Source organism: Adiantum capillus-veneris, chromosome 11 (genome assembly GCF_014529385.1).
Source record: "Adiantum capillus-veneris isolate H3 chromosome 11, ASM1452938v2, whole genome shotgun sequence".
In the NCBI taxonomy this organism is placed as follows: Eukaryota; Viridiplantae; Streptophyta; class Polypodiopsida; order Polypodiales; family Pteridaceae; genus Adiantum; species Adiantum capillus-veneris.
The window spans coordinates 125,420,505-125,439,665 of record NC_140941.1 but is presented as its reverse complement, the minus strand read 5'-3'; the positions used below and the strand labels follow the sequence as shown (position 1 = coordinate 125,439,665).

General features: G+C 42.7%; 2 protein-coding genes across 2 annotated transcripts; one reads left to right on the top strand and one right to left on the bottom strand.

Annotated features, from left to right (window-relative positions):
- Positions 1-2,622: 2,622 nt before the first annotated feature.
- On the bottom strand, positions 2,623-5,462 carry LOC147447973 (uncharacterized). Its single transcript, XM_086523717.1, has 6 exons — positions 5,113-5,462; positions 4,875-5,004; positions 4,623-4,824; positions 3,456-3,833; positions 3,254-3,396; positions 2,623-3,120 (listed from the first exon to the last, which is right to left on the bottom strand). The coding sequence occupies exons 1-6, from the start codon at positions 5,460-5,462 to the stop codon at positions 2,623-2,625; spliced, it is 1,701 nt and encodes a 566-aa protein (XP_086379843.1).
- A 10,259-nt stretch (positions 5,463-15,721) lies between these two features.
- On the top strand, positions 15,722-16,225 carry LOC147447972 (uncharacterized). Its single transcript, XM_086524463.1, has one exon. The coding sequence runs from the start codon at positions 15,722-15,724 to the stop codon at positions 16,223-16,225; it is 504 nt and encodes a 167-aa protein (XP_086380589.1).
- The last annotated feature ends 2,936 nt before the right edge of the window (positions 16,226-19,161 follow it).

The following is a 19,161-nucleotide window of genomic DNA, read 5'->3' as shown; positions in this document are numbered from 1 at the left end:
TTTCTCTCTTCCTTATTGCACATCTCTCTCTCTCTCTCTCTCTCTCTCTCTCTCTCTCTCTCTCTCTCAACATAGCAACCTATCCTCTCACAAACGTGAGGATCAATGCATAGAATTGTTGTGCTTAAACAAAGATCTCTAAGATATGAACCTAATATCTTGGATCCCTCAAACTCAAGTCGCAAGTGGAAAATTCTATTGCATAGAATTACAAAGTCATAATAAACACCAAGACATTTAGAAATGTATCCAGATTTTCAAAGAACATTGCCTAAAATGGATCACAAGCATGGCAAAGCTATTGTATGTTTGTCATAGAAGCAAACACAATCAAGGACATTATCGTGCCACAAATGATCTAAGAGGCAATATCAACGTAGCTCGCTTCATCATGCAATTGGCAATCGGCTTGGAGTTTCTCCATTCCTAAATTAAGGATTGTTTTTCCATCTTAAGGTTGATTATCTTCTGGATTAACAAACAATAGTAGTAAAAAAGGGAGACTTTTTTTAAAATAATACAATTGAAGCACCAAACACAACAATTTACACATACCAGTTATTGCAGCTATGTATGGTACTGCCAAACATGCAAGTTGTTTAGGCAAGTAGATTTGGTAGATCAACTCAGCGAACCTAGAACTCTAGAGGTACTCCCAATCATCGGGAACAGAGTATCCTTCATATCTAGCAAACCATTGAGCATCATCTTCATCTTGGGAAGACACACACTCCTTCCTTACCGAGTAGACACTGTACTCAACGTCGGAGGAGTATGCCAAAATACGCAATGTAAAGATATCAATAGATGGCAACTTCCTAAGGTCCGTAACACATAAGGAAACAAAAAAACCATGAATCTTACTTTATGCCGTGAATTTTTGATTTCATGCACACACACCTAGTCTTGTAGTGCTTGCGGATGGTCCTAACAATTTTTTTGAAGGTGCACACCAAAAAAGTGGCTCTGCTTAAAATAATGGGAAAAAAAATCAAGGTCCCAAAGATAACAGAATAAGTCTCCACATCATGTCTTAATGATGGACAAAAACATACCAGGATGTGGATGATCTTCTACATTTAATAGAAAGGACACCTCGGAGATGTAAGTCATTTGATCCATGATCTATATACCCAAATAGAAACCACAAAATAGACAATGTGAGGAAGGAACAAAACCTTCACATGACATAGTTTAGTATATGTTATGGAGAGAGGTAGAAAATTAATTCACAAAATATTTTATGATTTGAAACATATATAAAGAAGAAGACAATGATGAGAAGGATTGGAGCCTTCATATGGCATTGATTGATATCTCGTGGTACATAATGTTTATTGTTAGTGCAATTGTTTTGTAATTACATCAACGTCACGTAGGAGAATTTTCACTCCAACAATTGAGCGTGCGCGTGACAGTGCAACATACAATTGTCCATGAGTGAAGACTAGTGTCACCAGGTATAGGCCCAACATGGTAATGCTTTGGCCATGTAACTTATTTATCGTCATACAGAAAGAAGGATTGGAACCTTCATATGGCATTGTTTAATATCTCATAGTACACAATGTTTGTTGTTAGTGCAGTTGTTTCGTTTACATCAATGTCACGTAGGAGAATCTTCAACCCAGTGGCTGAACGTGCACGTGACAATGCAACATACAGTTGTCCATGAGTGAAGACCGGTGTCACCAGGTATAGGCCCAACATGGCAATGCTTTGTCCTTGTGATATTTATCGTCATACAAAAAGCCAATCTAACTGGGAACTGCCTCCGTCTAAGAACAAATGGCAACTTTGTACCAGAATGCACAAAACATATTCGAGGGATGAAAACCCGAGTGCCTACTCGTGTACCTGTAATAACTTCTGCCTCCAGAACTCTTGCATGAAATGCCTTGCACACCAAGCATGTCCCATTACATAGACCTCGACTTGGATCAATGTTCCGTAGTAGAATTATCGGGGCATTCATTTTCAACTCCAAGCAATGTGTTGGAAATCCACCACCCAAGGTGAGACTATTTAAAAACTCCATAGAGTATAAGAAAGGATCTTGCATCGAGTTTTCCGCCACAGAGTCAGCACTAAAGTATTGCACAACATCACATTTCATTGTGTATAGGGCCTTAGCATTGACAATATCAACTTCAGAGTTTTTTGGAGCAAGGATGGACCGCTCTCTGAAGTATTCTGCATGGACCACATCTTTATCAATTTCTGAATAGATGCAACCTATCAATACATCCAATGAGTATGAAGAAAGCACCATGTGACGGGGGAGTTCTATCATTTGTTCATCACCAATTGTCAAAGTCCCATTTCCTACATCCATAAGCCATTCTCTATAGGCAGAATTTGCAACATCACCACCTCCCACACGCATGTTATGTGCCAATCTAAGAATCTTCACACGATTCCATAAGTGCGATCGACAAAGTGTAGCATCAACAATGTCAGCACGCGCTCCCTAGAACACCACTGGTAAGATCTGTCTGAAATCTCCCTCAAGAAGCAACACTTTTCCACCAAATGGATTTGTTGAGCACATGATATCTTGCAAAGACCTGTCCAAAGCTTCGAAGGCATATCGATGCATCATAGGAGCCTCATCCCACACAATTAACTTGCACATTCTAAGCAATTCAGCAAGTTGACCCTGAACAGGGATATTGCATGTGCTACAACTATCAAGGTCCAAGGGTCCTTAGAATGTGCAGTGCGTCCATTTCGCAATAGCAATGCTGAAATACCACAAGATGCTGTGGCCAATGCAACTTCTCCTTCTCCATGCACACGTGACAACAAACAATTATACAAATAAGTTTTCCCAGTCCCTGCAGGACCATCTAGGAAAAAAATAGCCCCACCATCAATAGTCAGTCCATGCAACACTGCCTCAAAAGCAATCCTTTGATCTTCATTTAGACTCTGCTCCATTTCACGTGACACGGATAGCTCTTGCATTGTGTCAAGGCATTGCTCTTGGAAAAGAAAGCTATTTTCATCACGTGTCACAAAGCGTTCATCAGGCATTGGAATTCCAGGAAATTCAGCTAAACTTCGTCCAAAAGTACCAAGAATGTTATGCAAATCTCTCAATGCATACCCTTCAGCAACCTGTGTACAACCATCTAACGACTCATATCTCATCTCCAACATGTGTTGATAGTCCTCATACAAAAAACGTCAAAATCTTTCCCATAAGAGATGAGGGGAGGAGGGTTCACAAAACAATAGAATGGTCACAAACAAGTGTCTCAATTGCAAAGCATGTATGTGTACTGCAAGCTTCCTCCATGCATCCGAACCATTCCCCATCATCTTCCAAGATACCCCTTGCAATGCATGCTGCCTTGAATGTTGGAAATAATACACCATTGCGGAGCGTAGATCCTCAAATGATTTACATCCTTTACAAATAGTCAAAAGCAAACGAACATAATATTGTTCACCTGTAGAGGGCTGCACAAAATACATCTGCCCAATAGTGTCCCCACGATGTCTCTTTGTCCATTTCTTGGAACCCGAATTCCACACCCACTTTTGAGGAAAATCAATGTACAAACTATCGTTTGCTTCAGGATTCTCCAAGTTGCATGTGAACCACTCTATCAAAGTGGTCTTCTCTGCATTATCTCTTTGCAAGACATCATTAAGTCTATCATTATCTCGAAAAGTCACCATTTGACCAGTCGGAACATGCACACTCAATCTCTGAACAACTGGTGCGTCATTGTGCAAAGGATATTCAAAAATTCTCCAGCAAGACTCAGATGCAGATACATAGCGGCCATCTGTGTACATGTCTATCTCATCAATGTTCACCCTTTCTGCATCACGTACCAATGTATGGAATCTTACAGTTGCCCTATCATGCCCCTTGTAGATGTACTTATAGACATACTTGACGGCTGAAATTGTCGAGCATACCATAACATTGATATGCACATTAAATAGTGTTGACAAAACAGGATTATATGGCACAACCCATCAGTTATCAATAGTAGAACCCCTAACCTTGGCGGTGAAGCCATTGTTTCGTCGCACATAAATGGAGTAGCCATTATTATCCATGCTTGTTTGCTCACAAAATGAACGTGGATATTTTCTAATACATCGGCCATCAACCATGCAAGGAGATGAACTATTGAACTCACCGCATGGACCATGAATGTTACAACTAACAATGCTATCATGCAGCAGTGAAAATCGATTTTTGTCTGGCAGCTCTGCACAAACCATCTTGTCATAGTCAAATGTTGATTGAGGCTTACATCGAGGATCTAGAATCAATAATGTATAAGAATGTGGCAAGCCTCTCTTTTGGAACTCCACGACAGACATGTAAGCCACCACTTTCCCAAAAATATCTTTCTTTAAGATATACTTCCATACTCGAGTGTTTCAAGAAGAAAACCTTGGTGGTTATGTATGGTCAATAAGAGGAAACGTGTCCTGGAAGTAATGCCTCATTTATTTCTGGCCATTTGGGGTTACATGTGAATGTGATAAATAGGTATGGCTTCCCTTTGCACGAACAGTTGCCATTGCATCTTGATACAATTGGTACATGTGCCGAGGGCCGCCTATGAAAGATGAGGGTAAGACAATTCTTCGACCTGCAGACCGTCCAACTACAACATCACTCCCAAAAAAATGCACCATGTCAACCAAGCCTGCATACAATTCTGCCCTCAACGTCTGCTGATTTGTACGGACCCATGCAAGACGACATTCCTCAATGGCACAATATGCATCAACCATAAATTGTTGAAGTAAACGACCCCCACGAAGCAAGCATGACTCTGTATCAACACGAACCTGAGCTGATATGCATAGTACTCTCTTTGAGTGACACATTGTCGACCAACCAAGGCATCCAAAGGGCCATGCACATTATCATAAGGAATCTTGATATGCCATCCATCTTCTCCCCGTGGAAAGAGAAGAACATACAATAGTGGCATGTACGACCTGTGTAGATTTGAAATCCTTTGCAGCCTTCCATTTTGACAATGTATCACAATGTTTCGATGGCCAACTATTTGTACATCCCCTTGATCTTGCATAATTGCAGCAACCTCATTGCCAACAGGTATCAAGTACTACCTGGAAGTATTTCTATTCTCACAAATTGTCATTTTGATCTCCACACCAGGACTATCACGTAACATTATACCAACATTATAGAAGGCATTCGCATACGGATTACATGATCGCATCATCATTGATAATGCTTCAAGAGTGGAAAAATTCAAACCATCCAAGGCACTCATACGATTCCGAACCTCATGCTCAGTATCATATACATATATCTTTGCAAATTTTGGAGCCCTTGCTTCATGTGGTAGCAAAGAACCAATTTGATGGTGCACACCGCCATGTACACGAAAGTAATATGCACCAGACCTACCCATCAATGTCTCATCAATGGTAGCTCCAAGAGATGCAAATGCCATAACACTATTGTAACTCCTGATGTTTCTTCTGAAAGACCTACTCAAAGCATCACTATTAATGAGTAGCCTCTCCAATACATCTAGCGGTCTTGCAAGAGGAAAGAGGGATACTTTCCCACCTTTGCAACAATATTTTCCCATTGATGGTGTATCTTCCTTCTTCATTTCACATGGCCAAAGATGTGCACCACAAAACTCACAGAAGGAGTACATGGTTCCTATATAATCTGTAGGCAATGAGACATGTATCAATGGTAGCATGGAAGGATGGACACCTCGTAGACATGGATAGGCATGTAGAATGCAAGCAATTCCTCCAAATGATGTGTCATGAACATACGGGACCTGTTCCTCATTTTGAGCGTCTATGAGAGGGAAAAAGTGTCCGTCATGTTGATGGTGATGTTGTCTTATGTTGGAGGTGCGTTGCCTTGCCCGTTGTTGACGATATCTTCTTGTCGCATCCAAACATGAAAGAGTGTGATGTCTTTGTCCTTGTCCTTGCATGACAGTTTGCAAAGGAACTTGTGGAATAGTAACATCACCATGGATAGAACCCTCCACAAATGTGGAGGGACTCCTACCACGACCATGGCCATTTGTTGAGCATGGCAAGGCATCCTCTAGCAAGTATATCGTACGTTGTATAGCGAGTTGACGTTGATAATTTCGTGAAACCTTCTGGCGTGCACGCACATGAGAGGAATGACTTGTAGATTCGGGAAGACAAAGGCATGTGTCCCTTGTCCTCATAAATGCTTCTGTCAAGCAACAGAGAAAACACTAAGTTCATAATGAGTGCATAAGTTTTATCATTTTAGTTACTCCCAAATGCAAGCATAAAATATCCTCAATACATCATAGTATTAATTAAAGTAGTGTACTTAAGGTAGGGAAGTTCCTTATTTATACTAACTTCCAAATGCAAGCATATAATACCCTCAACACATCATATTAATTGGAGTATTATACCCAAGGAAGGAATAAAGAGTGCGCATGAGTTCAAGGCTTGTTTGATAGATCCTTTCTATTGCTTTAACAAACCTTTCCTTTCACACATCCTCCCACTTCTTCTATCAGTAAGATATATTAAATTTAATAGACTTCATAGGATAAATTGAATATGAAATGACACCATTGGAGTTGAAGACTCAGTTGTGAGACTTCTTGAAGGTTATTTAGCATCTCCTATCATTGGTTCTCTCTATGACATCAAGAACAGATTTTTCATGGGTTCTTGCATGAAGAAGGAGAGAAAGGTTGAACCACCCAAGTGTGGTAAGAGTGGTTTTGTGGTTTTCTCACCCAATGTGGTAGATTGGCTTTTCCAATTCCTTCTCCAAATATTGTAGGTTGGTTCTCCCAATTCACATTGAAGTAGTATGCTTAGGTATCAAGACTCATCAGCAAGTCTATTAGCATTGCCCATATGACATTCAAAACCTACCCCGTAATGGGGTCTTCCTATTGTGCTACAAAACGTGCCTATCATGGCTACTGGCATGAAGAAGAAGAAGAGGAATCTTAAAGTTTGGTAGATTGGCTACTGGCATGAAGAAGAAGAGGAATCTTAAAGTTTAGTAGATTGGTTATTAGAGTTTCTTGCCCCGTTGCAATAGACTGGCTCTCCCAGCTCCCTCTCCATTTTTTTTATTGCTATGCTAAGAGCAAGAGTTTCAAGGGGTCTTGTTTGTCTCATGCAATATTTCTCAGAATAACGTAAATGAGGTAAGGAGTTCTACGTTTTCCACTGTAATATGAGGAATCACTTGGGTTTCCTTCGAAATAGAAAATTTTGGGGTTAGTTTTTGTCACAAATTTTCTTGACCGCTCTACCTCTCTCTCTCTCTCTCTCTCTCTCTCTCTCTCTCTCTCTCTCTATACCTCACAATGCTAGGAATTGCATGTGCCATGTGTTTTTTTTTGAAATGCAGAATGCCTTCTTTTATAGTAGGGAATGTTGAGATGAGGTTACATTTGGACTCTTTTATCTCTCTCTATGGTGCTAGAAAATGTGTTTATCATGGCTACATACATTAAGAAGGAGAGGAAGCTTGAAGTTTGGTAGATTGGTTATCAGAGTTTCCTGCCCTGTTGCAATAGATTGGCTCTCCCATTTCCTTCTCCATTTTGGATAGCTATGTTTCCCGTGATTAAGAGGAAAAGTCTAGTTCATTGACATGTGGACATGTCAAGGGGCCTTACTTGTCTCATGCAATATTTCTTTCTTAGAATAACACAAATGAGGTAATGAGCTCTACGTTTATGATTGTAGTATGAGGAATTACTTGGGTTTCCTCTAAAATAGAAAATATTGGGATTAGTTTCTGGCACAAACTTTCTTGATTGCTCTCTCTCTCTCTCTCTCTCTCTCTCTCTCTCTATATATATATATATATATATATATATATATAGTTTTTTAGGAATTGCACGTGCCATGTAGTTTTTTAGAAATATAGAGTGTCTTTTGTCATGAGTGTGAATCATGCACTTGCCTTATGTTAAGATATGTTGAGATGAGGTTGTATTCGACCTTTGTGTGTGTGTGTGTGTGTGTGCACGCTTCACAAGGCTAGGAATTGCATGTTTCATGTGTAAAAAAAAAAGAAATAGAGCGGCTTTTCTCATGAGCATGAATCATGCACTTGCCTGATGCTTGGAGATGTTGAGACGAGGTTCCATTGGGCCTCTTTTAGCAGTTCAATATGTATAATCAATTTAGACATCATGGCAGCGTGATAGAACATAGGTGTAGTAGTCCCAATGGTCTCGAAGGCTATGGTGCAAAGGTGTAGAGAGGTAGCTAGTGGTCAAAAGTGACTGAGAGAGAGAGAGAGAGAGAGAGAGAGAGAGAGAGAGAGAGAGAGAGATGTTTTATCAGGGTGATTGACTAAATCACTCCAAAAGAAATCTTAAAGCTCTCAAGTATTGTAGCATTGATATTTTTTATCCAAGTGCTCAAAAAAGAGCTATGTTTAGTGTAATCCCACATAGCTTTTACTTTTGAATTTACTTTTGAAATCATTATTTGAAGTTGAGAAAACCTACAAAGACATAGAGGATAGCTCGTGGCCAAAAGTGGCTATGATAGAAAGAGGGAGGGGGGAGGGAGACAGTTGTCTCAAAAGCTATAATTTTCCTTTAAACATTGTTCAAACCTAGGTTTAGTGCATTCTCACTTGCAAATTTGGAATTCACCTCTAAATTCCAAGTGGAAAGCAAGAACACCTCCAAAGCTCAAAGGAATTTAGGGTGTAAAAAACTTCAAATATAGGCAAGGGTTTCCCTTTGCCACCACCCATCTTCACCACTCACATTTTGGGAAAAATCATTGTGTATTGGAGTGCTCTAAGATTGGTTTAGTGTACTTCTATCCATGGATATCTTATTTTAAAAAAGAGGGCCAAATAATCTCAATCGTGATAAAATCAACCACACAATATTGATTGTAGGTGAGACCATTTGAACCATCACCAAATTAAAGGCTTTTGCTTCTCTTTCTGGTCCCAAGGGAAAACACACCACGTCAAAAGACCACCACTCATTGACACATGAAAAATCCAAGTTTAGTGCAATCCCACCTATGAATTTTGAGATCCACCTCTAAACTTTCACCTCAAGGTGATAGCACCTACGAAAGGTGATAGCACCCGTGTTTTGGAGAAAAGCATCCTAACTAACGTGCAATCCCACCTACGAATTTTGAGATTTATCTCTAAATTTCACCCCAAGGTGATAGCACGCATGAAACTTGGAGGAATTTAATTTAGAAATCTCCAAATATAGTGGAGGGCTAGCCTAATTCGTCGTGCCCTTCATCATCAATGTTTTGAAAAAAAACATTTGGCTATGAGAGTGCTCTAAAAGATCAGCTTAGTATAGTCTCACCTAACAAATTTTAATATTTACCTTGAGATTTTCATTTTGACCTTGAGAACATCATAAGGTGATTGCGCCCACGAAACGCAAAGAAAATGCAATGTCAAGAGGACCGGTTTAGTGTAATCCCACCTGACAAATTATGATATTTACGCCTAAAAATTGTAATTTTCAAATTTTCATTTAGACCTTGAAATCCCAAGTCAAAGGTGAGAATGGCATACAGTTTAGAGAAAACCTTCAACTTTAGTCAAGATTTTCCTCCGCCTTTGTCGCCTCAAATTCACTCGTGTTGCCTTGGATTTGCTCACTCTTTGCCTCGTATTTGCTTGCCTTCAACCTTGGATTTGGCTTCTTGCTTTGGGCTTTGTCAATGCCAAAAACCAATATATGGAATTAGCATCTTATTTTCTCTCTCTCTCTCTCTCTCTCTCTCTCTCTCACACACACACACACACACACACACACACACACACACAATGTGTTCGGGAAAAATGTGTCTCAGCTTAACATCGTACCATTTTCTACCATTATAATAATAGATTTAGTTGTGGTGCAACTATGTCCACTATCACACGACTTCCTAAGCTTATACACCAATTCCGCCCCAAGATCGAGGAAAACAATATAAAAACACCCTAGTTTCCAAACTTTCCCCTTGTTAGTAAAAACTCCCGGTTGAGGGCAAGGAGAGAAGGCGAAATTCCACCCCAAAATAGAGAAAAAGTAGTGCAAAACCCTGGAAAACAACCAATTTTTTAAAAACTTTCGATCTAGCAATCGGAAAGCGTCAATTGGGGGCAAGGGGAAAAGGTGAAACTCCACCCCAAAAATTTTGAGAAAATTAGTGCAAGCTTGGCAATAACTTGAGGGCAAAAGGAAAAGGCCAAACTCCGCCCCAAAAGCACGGGTGCAAGACAATCGTCAAAGTACATGGGTTCGCCTCGCAACAATGTTTGGAAAAAATGTGTCCGAGCTTAATATTGTGTGGCTATCAATGTCAAAAATGCCAATCGAGGGCATTTACACTTAGTGATCTCTTTCTAAAGTGCCTGGCACACCAATAAGGCATTATATGTAAACTTTTATTAAAAAAATTCCCCTTGGCAAATTAAAGGAAAGGAATTTTGTATGAATGAAAAACGGTTTTCTATACTCCAAAAGCAAGGTGAGGGCAAGGGGAAAAGGCCAAATTCTGCCCCAAAAGCATGGGTGTGAGATAGCCATCAAAGTACATGGGTCCACCTCGCATGGGCTGTAGTGTTTAGGAAAAATGAGTTTCAGCACAATATTGTGTCGTTCTCAATTTCAAAAATGCCGATTGAGGGCAAGGGGAAAAGGAGAATTTCTACCCCGAAATAGAGAAAAATAGTTTAAAAATAGAAAAAATAAACTTAATTTTTTAAATTTTCCCCTTGGAAAATTAAAGGAAAGGAATTTTGTATGTTTTAAAAGGTTTTAACACATTAATGTCCAAACTTTCAAAACAACTATTTCCCAAAGTTTCATTTTAGGGCAAGGAAAAGGCGAAATTCCGCCGCAAAACCCTGGATAACAACCTTTTGTTTTAATAAACTTTCGGTCTAGCAATTGAAAAGAGCTAGTTGGGGGCAAGTGAAAAAGTGAAACTTTGCTCCAAAAAATCAAGGAAATCTGTGCAAAGCTTGGCAATAAGGTGAGGAGCAAGGGGAAAAGGCCAAATTCTGCCCCAAAAGCATCAGTGCGAGATAACCGTCAAAGGACATGAGTTCGTCTCGCATGGCCCGAAATGTTCGGGAAAAATGTGTTTCAACTTAATATTGTACCGTTCTCAATTTCAAAACTGCCGGTTGAGGGCAAGGCAAAAAGGCGAAATTTCGCTCCGAAATAGACAAAAATAGTGTAAAAAGTTCTAAAAATAACCTTATTTTTTCAAAATTTCCCCTTGGCAAATTAAAGGAAAGGAATTTTGTATGTCTAAAAAACATTTTTTACACCCTAAATATTTGTTGTTTTGCTTCATTAAGAAGATTCTTGTCAAAGACATCATCTCTCCTGACTATGATATCCTCCTACACCAGACTATAAAAGCCCTAGCTTTTGGAAAAAGTGTTATAGCTAGCATATATAATATTTTTATTGGACTTTCAAGACAAACTTCCCAAGTTCCCCCTCTACTTCTTTGGAAATGGATTGAGGCATCGAAAGTATTGCTTCATGAGCATATATACCAATTTATCAAAGGTCTCATCCTTACGATAAAGAAAACATATCCAGGCAAAATGATTGGAGTCATCAACCAGTAACATCAAATAAAGGGCACTCTCAAGTGATGGAACCTGCATAGGTACACCAAGGCTCCAAAATCTTCAAGGCTTACCGAATAGAGTACTCTCTCTATGTTGCTTCCCTCAGATAGCAGAACTACATCATTGCATTGGAAGTACTTCTCCACAAGTGTGTGCCATTTATAAAGGTCTCACAAGTCTTATCCCTATGGTAAAGAAACCATATCCAGGCGAAACAATTTGAGTCATCAAAGAGCACCATGAATTACTTATATTGTGCCTACTCTCTCCTCTACTATTTTATTCAATTTGCACTCAGATTCTTCTACCATATTCTCTCCCAAAGATCTCCTACCTTTACAAAAGTAAAGGTCGAAATTCTAGCTCGCGCCTGTCAATCGCACTCAACCACTCCAGCAAGCCCGCCGCATGGCTCACATTGGCAATCTATGCAAAAAAAAGATATAATGATTTGCCTCCACCCCAAACTCTGAGTGTCCCCTGCCCCCGTCCCGTGTCCCCAATCGCACCTAGCTAGGTACGCGGTGCCTCCCGAGCATAAGCTCATGATGTTATGCATTGTATGAAAAAAACACTGAAAAAGTCTCCCTTTTCCTACATGAGGAAATTTCTAAATCTTCTTGTGAATGGACCCTTTTAAATAGCCATACAATAGGTTGGCACGAGTGTTAGAAAAAAATCGGGGTCTAGTGTATTTTAACCGGTTGAAATTGTAAAATCCCGGTTAGATGTCAAGCTTGCCTTTAAGAAAACCGGCGAATTTACACAAGTTTTAGTGTAATTACCGGCAAAAGCTTCAAATTTTGACCTAAAAACCTGGAGAAATTCAAGTTTCCCCTTGAATTTTGACCTAAAAACTGTGAGAAATCCAAGTTTCCCTCCCGAGCAGAAGCTCATGATGTTATGCATTGTATGAAAAACACTCAAAAAGTCTCCCTTTTCCTACATGAGAAAATTTCTAAATCTTCTTGTGAATGGACCCTTTTAAATAGCCATACAATAGGTTGGCACTAGTGTTAGCAAAAAACCGGGGTCTAGTGTATTTTAACCGGTTGAAATTGTAAAATCCCGGTTAGATGTCAAGCTTGCCTTTAAGAAAACCGGCAAATTTACACAAGTTTTAGTGTAATTACCGGCAAAAGCTTCAAATTTTGACCTAAAAACCGGGAGACATTCAAGTTTCCCCTTGAATTTTGACCTAAAAATTGGGAGACCTCCCGAGCAGAAGCTCATGATGGTATGCATTGTATGAAAAACACTGAAAAAGTCTCCCTTTTCCTACATGAGAAAATTTCTAAATCTTCTTGTGAATGGACCCTTTTAAATAGCCATACAATAGGTTGGCATTTACATGGAATTTCTACAGATGCCTTGTTTGGAGGCCACTTGGAGGAGAGAGAGAAAGAGAGTTGCCACATCACGCGCTTCCTGCCTTGCATTGGGTGAGAGAGAGAGAGAGAGAGAGAGAGAGAGAGAGAGAGAGAGAGAGAGAGAGAGAGAGAGAGAGAGAGAGAGAGAGAGAGACTGCGCACATGCTTCGTGCCGGCCGTTTGCAGCGCAGATTCCACCGACCGAATTGGGGCTTTTGTGCACATGCACTGACGGTTGAGGCTTCACCGGCCATCGTCGGCCGCCAGTCTGCGCACATGCAGCCTACCGGCCCAGAGTCAACTTCATTTTTGTCAACCAGGGTCCGGCCCTCAGCAACAACAGTATGCAGCTACATAGTACATGTAGTTACACAGTATGAACGCGCAGCAGCATGAATACCTCAAGTTACTGGTGATTTGCAATTTAGCAGAGCTTCGACATCTTCAAGTAAATAACCAGAGACCCTAAGAGTGTTTACATGTCTCAGAGAGAGAGAGCGCGAATCCAGGGTCGCCGTCTCCTTCATACCTCAAACCTTGATCTCCAAATAATCTGTGTCGAGGGTCCCGTCCCATGTGCTGGAGAGGAAGAAGGGGGGCTGGGAGGGGCTACCTTTCGTGCTGGTTCCGAGGGTTGTGAAGCTTCTGATATGGTGGATACGTCATTAGCGCTGAAGAAGGTGTCGCGTGTCTGTCTCTATGGCGATCACAGCCTGCTGAGTAGGAAACGTGCGGGTCACCCCTACGCAGTTGATGGTTGCTGGGGCTGTGTTTGCACATCACGGGCTCTGTCGAGGGGGGCAGTCCTGTAGGGCGCGATGCAAGCTGGACAGAGACAACACACGACACAGAGAGACGGAGGAGGCAGCAGGAGTTGGTTGAGAGAGAGAGAGAGAGAGAGAGAGAGAGAGAGAGAGAGAGAGAGAGAGAGAGAGAGAGAGAGAGAGAGAGAGAGAGAGAGAGAGAAACCTTACCTCCAGCCGCACACACAACTGCACCTCGACTGATATGATTACCCTCTCCCTCTCCCTCTCCCTCTCTCACGCACAGACGTCAATTTCTCTTCTTCTTCACTCTCTCTGTCTTACTCTCACACGCTGCGGACCCGACTGATATGATTACCCTCCTTGAGATTGAGATCTTCTCACGCGCTTGCCTTGAGGGTAGCTCTCCAGTGTCGTAGCCTTGAGGGCAGCGCATGCATGGTGGGCAGTCCATTAAACGCAGCCATCAACTTAGCTAATACGTCTCTAAGCCATCAACTCAGCGCTTAACCCTTTTTTTTTGGAAAAACAAAACCCCTCCAGCATGCGACACGTGGAGGGGCTCAAAAGCTTGAAAATCTCAAGCTGCATAATAGAAGTAGATATATACATACATACATACATATATATATATATATATATATATATATAAACAAAAAAATGAGGTGCTACAAAGCTGATGTAGTTGCAACCAAAGCATGCGAAAAAAACATTTTCCCTAGCCAAAGAAATTAGGGCACACTTAAAACTCTTCGAGTTTTTAGGTCATAATCTGAAGTGCGTCATTATTTACTCTAAATCTTGTAAAATTTACCCGATCTTCTTCAAGATAGACTCAAAATCTAGCTAGATTTTGCGCACACTGGCAACAACTCTCTCCAATAAAGCCACAAAAGCCGATGTCCTCATCGCCTTACCTCCCTCCCCCCCCCCCCCCCCCCCCCCTCTCTATGATGAAGTCAGGATGCACGGGCAGCTGCACATGGAAAACGACAAGCGGGGGTGCATTGTGCTAGGATGCACGTCATGTTATATAGCTCAACACCGAGCAAATGCACCAAATTTTCCTCAGGTAGGCTTTGTGATCATAGGCAACATCCATTTTTTGCAGCCTCCTCTAACAGATGATGCATGGAAGGATCTGTTGGCCTTGAAACTTTTAGTCTCTTTAATAAACTTACCTTTTTTGAGGGCTTGAGAGCCTCTCTCTCTCTCTCTCTCTCTCTCTCTCTCTCTCTCTCTCTCTCTCTCTCTCTCTCTCTCTCTCTCTCTCTCTCTCTCTCTCTCTAGCGCCATAGCCTAGATACACATACACACATACGTGGGTGCAAGTATGGACACTTGGGACTCTTTGGAAAAATGTTGAGCAAATGCATGCACGAGGAAAGGCCTCCAAGTTGCACTCATGTTGGAGAGTTAGCTCCCAATTTGGTGACTAGTGTTCGGGAAAAGTGTGCCTCAACTTAACCTTGAGCCGGTTGAAAACTCAAAACAACCAGTCGAAGGGAGGGGAGGAAGGGGAAAATCCGCTTGAAAAATTTTCAAAAAAATAGAGTCAAAAAAACATTTGGTTATTTTTTAAAATTCCTCTTTGAATCTACCCTAAAGGGAATTTTCTATGTTTGCAAAATTGGTTTTTCTCAAACATTGTTGGCGGCATATGTTAGTGCTCGTTGTTGTAGGATTTCTTAAGTTCCATATGAAGTAGTGCTGAAGTTGAAGGTAATATGTGCATTCCTCAAAATGCAAAGTTGACAAGGCGCGATAGAATCAACGAGCACTGAGCAATCTCTCTACTTGCAGGTCGGATAATGGACGAAGGCAGGTGATGCTCTACATGTTTTTGCATACAACTCTCCTATCGAGCTCTCATGCTTCCCCTTCAACCGATCTTCTGCCTACACCATACTTTGTGCACCTGAAGGTTCTCCTGCTCTCCCCGCGGGGGGAGGGGCAGCATGGCGCTACATGAAGCCTTGTCGAATGGGCTTGTTCCTCAACCGAGGTCCTCCCAGCAGAATATGTCTCCTCCCTTGATGAATCTGGGCTCCCACAGACCTTCGCCGCGCATGCTACCACCCCTGAATCATCCTGGCTCGGGATATCTTCAAGGTATGTCCTCTGATCAACTCCCTATTGCAGGCATGAATGATACTTCATCCCTGTTAGGGCATGGGCAACTCCCCTCTTATGCAACGTCTGTTAGAGGAGGAATGGATTCTATATTCAGACCCTCTAGCCCTCTGAGCTTCCCTCCTACCTATGTAAATCCTTTGTGGGGCCTCGGTGGTGACAATGACCAGCAATATGAGATACACCATGAGTTTTCAAAGGCTAATGCAAAGTATGCAGGCGATGACATGGGAACTCTTGGCCCGGACTTTGAAAGAGGCTGCTCACCTCATGGGCACACTAACTCCTCAAGCAAGGAATCTCCCCCCATTGATGAAGAGGATACTTAGGAAGATCAGCAGCTAGAACAAGAGGGCATTACTATCCCCTTCAGAGATCTTGAGTATTGGCAATCTCAACTTAAGCAAAAAGTGGTTATAGGCCTCTGCCATGGCTTAAGACCCTCCCTGGAAACCCTCAAAACTTGGACTAACCAGCAATGGTTGGGAAGAAACCTCAAGCTAGAACAGGTGTAGTACCTCCCAAACAATTATTATTTGTTCTTCTTTGAAGACCCAGACAATGCTTTCCAAGTTATCAGTCAAGGGCAATGGATTATCAAAAATACTCCTATGTCTTAACCTACCAAAGTCCTTGTATGGGTGGAGTTCCCAGACCTACCCATAGACTTCTATCCCTGGTTGAAACAAATTGGAAGTTGTCTTGGCAGAGTCCTTGGACAAAAAGCAAGAGGGGGCTTTAACCCGAAATGGGACCCCCAGATGCTCATTGAAATTGATGTTAGTAAGGAGCTGAGAGTTGAGGTCCCTATTAAAAATCCTGTTGGTATCATCCTTTGTTGGGGTGTAGGCCAGGTGGCCGTGGGAAACCACCCTTGTACACTTGATTTCACCTAATCAATATAGAGAGAAAAAGAGGAAGGGTTGACCTCACTCTTTCTTCTCCACTAACCCACACAGTGGATGTCTGTGTATCTCCCCCTTCCCCATTTCTCTTCTTCCCCTCTCTTGCACACACTCCGTACACGCACACGCGCACTCATCAATTGGTATCAGAGCTACGTCAACGAACCGTACGCGCGACCGCTCTCCGACGATCGACTCGGAAGCGATAGAGCTCGCTGGCTATGACGGAGCTCGGAGCTCAAGCTTGAGCTTGGCAGTGGCAGCAGATCCGACACGGATCGGAGCACTCGGAGGGGATCTTGACAATTCCTGGACACCCGGCGTACGTAGCCCCTCTCGGGCGGAGGGAATCTTGGAAGTTTTTTTTTGAGATCTCTGTGTGCAGCAGATCTGAAAAGGAGGAGCAGACTCGGGACACACACACACACACACACACACACACACACACACTCTTTACGAGAGGCAATTTGAGGCAAGCAGCAATAGGTCAAGCAACCAGGACTCACAAGCAGAGGAGTGAGATAAGCTCAAGAGCTTGAAGCAAGGAGCCAAGCAGGTTGAACGACTCAAATTGAGGCAAGTATTGACACCGTGAACAGGGCTTGGGGGAATTGGAACCGAGTCGAAGGAAGCAAGGGAGCAAAGAGAGAGAGAGAGAGAGCGGACACGTAAGCAATGCATGGTTGGGCAGTGAAGAAAGTCGCGAGCAAGGTCATGCTGCAGAGAAACAGAGGGCAGAATCGGGTGCATCAGGTGGAGCTTTGCAAGGGGGAGCATCTCGGCAATGAGTGATGCAGTAAGGTGCAAACACCTGCAACGGCAAGCAATTGAAGCCAAGAGCTCGACTCGTGAGCAAGGAGCGATTGGGGGATAATTTGAGCGGCCAGAGCATTGGCAAGCTTGGGCATTGAAGCTACAGGGGAGGGGAAATGTGTATGGTTGTGTGGTGCTCTCTCTCTCTCTCTCTCTCTCTCTCACACACACACACACACACACACACTCTCAGAAGCAATTCCAAGCACTAGTGTGTATAAAGGCAGCACTGCCAGTGCTAGCGAGTTGAGCAGTAAAAAGGAGGAGCAGACATAGAGTGGGCGGTGTGGACTGCACTCGCCATTGAGCATTTTGGGGGCTGCAACGAGCTGGCTTGAAGCAAGCAAACACACACACACAAACAAAGTCTGCATTTCTCTGCAACAGGAAGTCGTCAAAAAGCAAAAAAATAATTAAATTCGATTTTTTTTTGCTTGTTTGTTTGACACACTATAGTGTGTGCAAACACTTGTTCCCACAAGTAGTGGCGAGCCACAATCAAAGAACATTCATGCTGCAATTGAATGTGTGTGGTAGTGTATACACACACACTCACACTCTCAGGAGTTGGAGTTGCAGCGAGTCCATTTGCCTAGGAATCGAGCACACAGCTGAATTGGGCAGCATTTAGCTTGCAGAATTGAGGAAAAGTAGGGGTTTTTTTTTTGGTAAGTCGACCACAACAGATCTTGCTCTTGACGAGCGACGTGCACTGACATCGGCGTACAGCCATTCTCCGACTTCGTCATCGACTTCTTCGACATCGTCACCCGACTTCGACGTCCGCACACCGAGTCCGACAAGCTTGAGAGCGATCTTGACAGATCGCGCGAGATCTGCGATCGATACCGATCCGACTCGGTATTGACCGCTCGAGCATTGACATTTTATGGCTACTCATCTAGCCACTTCTGCCTGGCGGCGGAAGGCGACATCGACATCGACACCGCTCATGCGCACCGGCTCGACACTCCTCATTGCGGCGGATTTCCGACATCCGACCCAGACACCGGGCGCTTCCCCACACGAACGCGTTCCCGCGATCGACGACCGTGCTTGCGACATGCGCGGGTGAGGTACCTCTATCATAGAGGAGTGACACCCGGCATCGGCACCGAGCGCACCGATCGCTCTGTACGACACAGTTTACGGATACGACACCTTTGGCGGCTATTCGACTAGCATATTTCAGCCCGACGACAGAAATCGGCACATAGCGACACCGACACGCAGGTTACAGGCTACAGGGGGGTTTTTCAGCCCATTCACTCACAGATTCTCGAAGTTACCGGACATAGCGCTTTCACAGGCGATTTGGCAGTCATTTCGACAGCAGATTCTCTGCGCACACATGCGTTGACCGATGCATTTTGTTATGAGCACACATAGTGCTACTGAGCTCTTTTGAGAGCAGATATCCCCGCAGGGATCACTTTCACTGCATGCAGAAGTTCTTGGCGCCTGTTTGAGCATGATTTTACTCATGTACGTTGAGTTGCGGACACTGCCCACTGTACTACGTGTGGAGCCATTTTTGGCTATTTTGG

What these genes read in the sequence shown, in the direction of transcription:
- LOC147447972 (XM_086524463.1), top strand. Translation starts at nt 15,722, where the DNA reads ATGGCGCTACATGAAGCCTTGTCGAATGGGCTTGTTCCTCAACCGAGG.
- LOC147447973 (XM_086523717.1), bottom strand. Translation starts at nt 5,462, where the DNA reads ATGGCATTTGCATCTCTTGGAGCTACCATTGATGAGACATTGATGGGT. An exon ending in TTTTGTGCAGCCCTCTACAG is followed by an intron (nt 3,397 to 3,455) that starts GTGAACAATATT and finishes AAATCATTTGAG; the next exon opens with GATCTACGCTCCGCAATGGT. An exon ending in GCTTTGCAATTGAGACACTT is followed by an intron (nt 3,121 to 3,253) that starts GTTTGTGACCAT and finishes GGTTGTACACAG; the next exon opens with GTTGCTGAAGGGTATGCATT.